General features: G+C 40.5%; 1 protein-coding gene across 1 annotated transcript in view; it reads left to right on the forward strand.

The window, feature by feature from the left end:
• LOC143775521 (tropomodulin-3-like) overlaps positions 1-7,159 on the forward strand; it is a 57,347-nt gene extending 50,188 nt beyond the window's left edge. The window contains exons 8-10 of the mRNA XM_077263756.1: positions 1,723-1,866; positions 2,778-2,922; positions 5,313-7,159. Of these exons, the coding sequence (XP_077119871.1) occupies positions 1,723-1,866; positions 2,778-2,922; positions 5,313-5,347 (324 nt within the window). The 3' untranslated portion in view covers positions 5,348-7,159. The remainder of the gene's footprint in view (positions 1-1,722; positions 1,867-2,777; positions 2,923-5,312) is intronic.
• Positions 7,160-8,030: the final 871 nt, after the last annotated feature.

Below are 8,030 nucleotides of genomic sequence, written 5' to 3' on the forward strand. Positions count from 1 at the left end.
TGAATTTCAGCAGAAAAAAACCTAACGAAAATGGCCTGGACAAAAATGATGGCACCGCTAGAGAAGACTGAAATTAATTTGACCATAGGGACATGTGAAACTAAGGGTACCGTCACACAGTGCAATTTTGATCGCTACGACGGCACGATTCGTGACGTTGCAGCGTCGTATGATTATCGCTCCAGCGTCGTAGACTGCGGTCACACTGTGCAATCACGGCGCTGGAGCGATGCCGAAGTCCCCGGGTAACCAGGGTAAACATCGGGTTACTAAGCGCAGGGCCGCGCTTAGTAACCCGATGTTTACCGTGGTTACCAGCGTAAAAGTAAAAAAAAACAAACCGTACATACTCACCATCTGATGTCCGTCAGGTCCCTTGCCGTCTGCTTCCCGCTCTGACTGAGTGCCGCCGTACAGTGAGAGCACAGCACAGCAGTGACGTCACCGCTGTGATCTGCTCTCACTTTCCGGCCGGCAGACAGTCAGAGCGGGAAGCGGACGGCAAGGGACCTGACGGACATCAGATGGTGAGTATGTACGGTTTTTTTTTTTTTACTTTTACGCTGGTAACCACGGTAAACATCGGGTTACTAAGCGCGGCCCTGCGCTTAGTAACCCGATGTTTACCCTGGTTACAAGCGAACGCATCGCTGGATCGCTGTCACACACAACGATCCAGTGATGACAGCGGGAGATCCAGCGACGAAAGAAAGTTTCAAACGATCTGCTACGACGTACGATTCTCAGCAGGGTCCCTGATCGCAGTAGCGTGTCAGACACAGCGATATCGTAACGATATCGCTAGAACGTCACGAATCGTGCCGTCGTAGCGATCAAAATTGCACTGTGTGACGGTACCCTAAGATGCGTCCTGTAATTAGCATCACAGGTGTCTACAAACATGTAATCAGTCAGTCTGCCTATTTGATGGTTGAAAAGTAGTCACAGTGATGTTTGGTATCATTCTGTGTACTACACTGAACATGGACCAAACAAAAGCTAAGGAGAGAATTGTCTCAGGAGATTAGAAAGAAAATTATAGACAAACAAGTTAAAGGGAAAGGCTAGAAGACCTTCTCCAAACAGCTGGATGTTCAGCTTTATGGGTTCTCCAACAGGATAATGACCAAGTACACAGCATTGGGCTGTTCTGAAGTGGCCTTCTACAAGCCCTGATCTAAATCTTATTGAACATCTCTAGAAAAAGTTGAAATGTGCAGTGTGGAGAATCTTTTAAACTTGTGACAACTGGATCAGTTTGCACACGAGGAGTGAGGTAAAATACCTGTAGACCAGTGGTCTCATTTAGAGTGACAGAAATTGTTTGCAGGGACTGCCTCAAAAGGTTGTACAACAAAATATTAAATTAAGTGTACCATCATTTTTGTCCAGGCCTATTTCATCAATTTGGTGTTTGTTTTTTTTTGGTTTTTTTTGCTAAACAACAATTCATAAGCATTGTCTGATTTTCATTAGTTTATATTCAGTTAATTTAAATTGAAAAATACTTTTGCTAGTTTCAAGTTGTTTCAGTGACCATTGTGGGTTTTTCTTACTTACTTTTCTAACAGAAGAAAGGTACCAACAATTTTGTCCACCTGTGTATATCAGTGGGAAGCAGTCACCTTCCTGGGACTGGGCCGCCGGTCTGCGTTTCCCTAAATTTGCGTATGCGATACTGACTGTTACTTACGTATTGTTATGCTCTGTTTTCTCCCATAGGCATTTGCTGACATGCTGAAAGTAAACCGAACTCTAAAGAATTTAAATATCGAGTCTAATTTTGTCACCGGTGCTGGCGTTTTGGCTTTGGTTGAAGCACTTAAAGAAAATGAAACTTTGCGAGAAATCAAAATTGACAACCAGGTAGACTTTCTTTTTTGTGCATTACATTTTTGTTATCATGTTTTTCTCCTCTGTAGAAACAGGCTGTAGTCTAATAATGGATTACTGTCATCAGGATGAACATGGGGATAAGCAGTGGCAGATTTACCATATGTGACATCTGCTCACAGTTGGAGAAATAAATACATTAAAAAAAATATTAAGAGATGGATCGTTTATGAAGTAAAATTGCATGCTGTGTTGCTATACAGATTTATTTGTGGTTTAATTTATGTAGGATTGGGGGTTTTCATGAGGCTGTCATATAATGTAGATCAGTGTTTCTCCGCTTTCTTTGTTGAGTAAAATGGATGCACAAAGCTGATACATTGCCTAAAGGGCTTGGTTTATAGGATAAATGAATGAAAATTAAAATTGCAGTGCTCCCATAGACTGTGAATGCTTGGCCGCCCATCATGTAATTCTACAGGGATCTGTATATAAAGGTCCCAGCGGGACAAGCTCACAGAAGTGAATACCTAGCTGGTTTTCTAGTGCCTTCTGTCCTTTTTCTTCATATCTGCATGCCCAGCAGTGACGTTGTACACTGTATAGAAAGTGTACTAAAGGGGTTTCCAGAACTTAGACGACCTCCTTCATAAATAAAATGAGGCCCCATGTAAAATTAAAAATAACTTGCACTATCCTCACAAATCAGCGATGTCGTCACATAGCATAACATCAGCGGCCACTTATGGGCAGCACTGCAGCCCGTTAACAGCTGCTGATTGCCTGCAGCACTCGGGTACCTTGTCAAAGCCAATGCATTCCTTTATGAGGTTAACATGTGATAAGTGATGAAATTCCCTTGGTTGTGAAGTACATATAAAGATACTTCTCTTTCTACATTTTTAGTTTTTCTTATTTTTTTCTCTTTATAAATTTCAAAACAGAGGCAGCAACTGGGAACTAGTGTGGAGATGGAGATCGCCCGACTGCTGGAGGAAAACGTCTCAATTCTCAAATTTGGGTATCACTTCACGCAGCAAGGGCCACGGACTAGGGCGGCTGCTGCTATAACTAAAAATAACGATCTCGGTAAGCTTGGAAGTAGTATGCACTTACTAGTTCTAGTAATCATGGAGGATTACATATTGCCCATCAATAGCTGAAGCAGCTGTTCTGTGCGCTAAGAGATTATGCACAAGATTTAGTGTGTGTAGTCACATGAGACTTGTGGTGTGAAGTGCCTCTTGGGTGTTACTTTTAGGGAATTAATAATCTGAACAATGGGTTTTGTAGATATTTAGGAAAAAAAATAAACCAGAAATTCCTCAATGTTAGTGGCTTGTAAAAGTTTTGGCACCCATGGTCAAAATTACTGTGGGCATCATATCCCTGTTAAAAAAAAGAATTAAAATAAAAAATAGTTATATACTCACCTGCCACACTAGTGATAAATATCCTCTGTTCTGCCAATCATTGCCGGTCCAAATGGTTACACTGCCACCAATAAGTGAGCCTTCAGGCAGTCATTGCCAACAAAGGGTTTTCAACCAAGTACTAAAAATGAACATTTTATTTAAAATTATTGAATCTGTCCAATTACTTTTGGTCCCTTTAAAAACAGGGTGGCACATGTTAAGGAAGTGAAACTCCTAAACCCTTCATCCAATTTTAATGTGGATACCCTCGAATGAAAGCTGAAAGTCTGAACTTCAACTGCATCTGAATTGTTTTGTTTAAAATTCATTGTGGTAATGTGTATAACCAAAATTAGAAAAATGCGGTCTCTGTACAAATATATATGGACCTAACTGTACTGACCAAATACTGAACATGTGAATGTGGTCTTAGGGTTCCAGGCCTGATGAGTGTGGTGCATATAGTCTAATGTCCTACTAACAACACAACTGTCATATTGGAATTGGCATGGGGACATTTTGTGCATCCAAATCAATGTTTACATCATTATCAGTCAGAGGCTATCCCGTAAATGACTAATATCAGGATAGGCGATGCAATATTAATCACTGCAGGTCTAATCACTCGAAGCCTCGATGATCAAGAGAGCAGGGGTCCTAATGTGTGAATGGGGCCATCATGCGTATGTGCGATCACTGCCGCTTTCACTGGTTGTAGGAGTTATGTTCTCATAACCTCTCCACCCAACAGGGAACTTTGGGATATATGGTTTAGGGAAGTGGGCCTCTCTTCAGCTGTACTCCACAGGATCATACACTAGTCATCTAGCCTGTAGATGGGTGATAAATGTAGTGTATGGGACAACCCTTTTGAGATGTGAATGTTAATGTCAGTCTACACAATGTGTCTCTGAAGGAATTCCATTTCTGGAGAACATGGGATGAAGCCCTGTTGTGGGGGATATTAGTAGGCACCCTACAAGCTTCATGTTTGTAACTTCAGTCATTGGTAATGTTACAAAGCCAAACATTCAATAAAGCCGTTTTCTATAAATGACATTATTACGTAGCCACAGGATCATGAGCACAAGGCTCAAAAAAAACCGTGGGTGAATGACGTGACAGTGAAGCATGACCACCTCTCCATTCTCTTTCCAAGTGCTTTATCTGAGTCTCCAGACAAGTGAATGGATAAGTGGCCATGCTTGCACACTACTTCTCCTGTCAATAGATGAGATATTCTGGCTATATCTGGGTTCTCTCCACCATTTGTGGGAGTTGTCTTTCTGTATTATGTATGCCATATGACCTGAGTAATACATCTTACTGCTATAGCTTAGAGGCTTCAGTTAGCTCTTGAAGCACTGTCTCTTCCCAAATATGTTTAAGGTTTGTTCTCAGAATTTAAGAAATGAACCCAACTGCAAGAAACGGTATAAAAAAGAAAAAACACATGATTCACCTGTTAAAACGTTTGCACTCCCGATATCCAAAGGTTTTTCTCTTCCTGGAGCAATGAGGTGCCACAGCCAAACACTGTCTTCAGTTGTGATTGTAGTATGTACATGACTGCTAAGACCCGTGAGTGGAAAATAAAGGCCATCAGGGGATGTGCCAGATGATAACTACTGTTTCTTTTTTATTTTATAGCATTTCCTGTGGTAGGTTTGTTTTGTGAAACAAGTTTTGTGTTCTAATAACCCTGTTCCCCAACTACAGTTTGTTTTTAAGAAAAAACAAAACCCTGTTTTTTTTACTTCCAGTCCCTGGTCCACCACCGAGTCCCCGCCACTGCTCCCAGTGTCGGTTATTTTCTGCAGTGCTGACATCGTGGAGCTCAACGGCTCATGCCAAAAACTGGGGCCGTGCCTCTGAGCTCCATTAGCGAAAGAGTGCTGGACCTGTGGACGATGAGCAAAGCTCAGTTTATTTTTTAATGCAAACTGGGAAGAAGAGTTTCATGAAACTAGAAAACCTATTTAACTCCTTCAAATGTGAGAAGCCAATAAAATCTGCTTGTACTAATGAAACTGAGCCAATGAATATTCTCTGTTTTTGTTTCAGTTCGCAAAAAACGAGTGGAAGGAGACCACGAGTAAGCCTTTATTTTATCATGAGAACATTGCTCGGAGGTTCCGACATCACCGGGGAATAATGAGCTTCATTCAGGTGTTCTAGTCTCTGACTTCATGTGCCTGGGAAGAAGGGAAGATACTGGAAAACCACAAACCATTATCTTTTCACTGTCTCTTGATGCGCCTTGCTTTTTTTATGTAAAACCCCTATCAGACCTTAAACTGTTGACTCATACTGAATATTGCAGAGGTGGAGCCGGTAGCCTGCTTCTTCTATGAACAGATGCATTTCCAAGATCTCCATCTAGAAATGTCACAGATACTGGACAGGAAGACTGAAACCTCTTCAAAATAGTTCTAAATTCTGGCGTTTACACGGGAAAGACTAGATGAAAAGAATTTTATTTTTTTTCTTTTAATTTTGAGGGAAGCAGTAGTGCGCTGTCATGTAGAGTATGCCTACATCCATTCAAATAGAATTTACAGTATCATTGCCGTTAAGCCAAAATGCTATTGATGACATTGACACATTGTGTTCTCTGCATTTACATTTCCTATTGGGAAACATGACGGCATTACATTAATTTGCCAAGAAATGACTGGGTGTATGCTATTAGGCCATCTACTAGTTGTGGCCATGTTGGAACCTTGAGGGCAGCACAGAACCAGTACTTTGTAGTGTTTGGATTCAGTGAAATCTAAATGATTTGTCTCCTGTAGAGATGCTGAATGATGAGATTTGTAAAATCTCATTTTCACAGTACCAAGCACTCCTACTTGTTTTCTTCCTACAGTTAAGTTTTCTTTAGTAGACATGAGTTCTTCAGGGATGGGTATACAATATATAGGCTTAATATTTTGCTGAAAAGTCATCATGTTGCTGTAGTGTCTTCTTCTATGCAGGATATAAATCAGAGCCATAAAGAATAGCGCTCTTATTTCAGGGAAACAATGTACCAAATATTCAGTCTCAGGAAATTCGAGACCTGGGGGAACTTGGAATATCTTACTACTTATGTCTTAACATTACACATCTCCAAATACCCCATGCCAGGAAACTATGGACCGAGAATATATATGTCTTAACTTCCTATGTGTCCAGATATAACATTCTGGGATACTATAGATCTGGGAATATATGTTGTAATGTCTTGTGTCCAAATAGCCTATCCCAGATATTTATAGACCCAGAGATATTTAGTATGTCTGTCTTAGTCTCATATACCTCCAAATATCCGAGCCCCGGAATTTATAGAGGTATTTAGTATGTCTGTAGTAGGATATTTCGAGGCATGTGAGAATATTCCAGGGATTTTTTAGAGGTACTTAGTATGTCTTGCCACTTATGCCTCCAAATATCCAGGGAAATATAGAACGGGGGTCTTTGGGATCCCATGGACAAGGGAATACTTTGTACTTCACAACCTTCTGTGCCTCCAAATATCCCATCCAAGTAAACTATACTCGCAGGGTTGTGGAGGGGATTGGGGGAATCTTAACCTTTTTTACATGTCTTACTATGTGACGCCCCTCTAAGATTTAAAAAAAAGAAAATATCTTGAATAAAAGGATAGCAATACGTAATGTAGCCTTTTAGCCATGTAGATCATTGTAACATTACTCCATGTTTATCTTCGGGCCACATTTTACTTTACCATTCCTGACTTACATGCTGTATTGTATTATTTCTTTTTGTTATAGTGTACACATCATTAAAGGGTGCCAAACACTGTACTATGGCGGTATATATATATTTGTATGTAATATACATATTACTTGTTAAAGAGCCCTTCAGATTTTCAGCATTTATAAATAAAGTTTGTTTTTCAAATTGTCTGTACTGACTGATAATTGATCCGCTACCGAAACCTCCCCCCACTCCCTCCGGCATAATATCATCGAAAAAGAAATGAATTAATCTTGGTACTTGATTCATACATAGTAAAATGAGTTGTCTGCCCAAGTAACCAAGTCGGTCCTCCTCCCATCCATCAGCATTCAGAGCAGTGCTGGTCGGTAATAACACTATTGTCCTGTATCCTACAACAGCAGTTCCTCCCTCCTATCGCTTAGGTCACAGCAGGGCCTATCCTATGTCATAGCACGGTGTCCTCATTTATATAGTCCACTCCAGCAATGAGTCCTCAGCTGGTCACAATTTAATGCTTTTATTATTTTGTGAAAGACCTCTTCAACTTGCCTTGTTTAGTTAAAATAAGATTTGCCTTTTATTTTTTGGGAGGGGGAAATGTGAAAGGCGCACGCCAGCCATGCATGTGTTCCAACAATACTGTTCACCTAGTAACAAAAGATCCTTTACTTTATCGAGACCTACAATAATTGTATCATGGAGAAACAAAGTAGAAGAAAATATCTTTAGAGATGGAGCCTCCTACTTATTGTCTCAAACATTACCATACCATGTAGGTCCAGAAGTATATGGACAGTGACACAAGTTTTGATATTTGAGCTGCTTACCAAAAAATATTTGAGATAGTTGTATAATCAATATAGGCTTAAAGAGCAGACTCTCTGATTTAATTTGAGTATGAGTAAGTGTTTAGGAATTACATCTCTTTAATATGTAGCTGCTAGTGATGAGCGAGTGTACTCGTTGCTCGGGTTTTCCAGAGCACGCTCGGGTGACCTCCGAGTATTTGACTGCTCCGAGATTTAGTTTTCATCGCCGCAGCTGAATGATTTACAG

Source organism: Ranitomeya variabilis, chromosome 5 (genome assembly GCF_051348905.1).
Source record: "Ranitomeya variabilis isolate aRanVar5 chromosome 5, aRanVar5.hap1, whole genome shotgun sequence".
Classification (NCBI taxonomy): Eukaryota; Metazoa; Chordata; class Amphibia; order Anura; family Dendrobatidae; genus Ranitomeya; species Ranitomeya variabilis.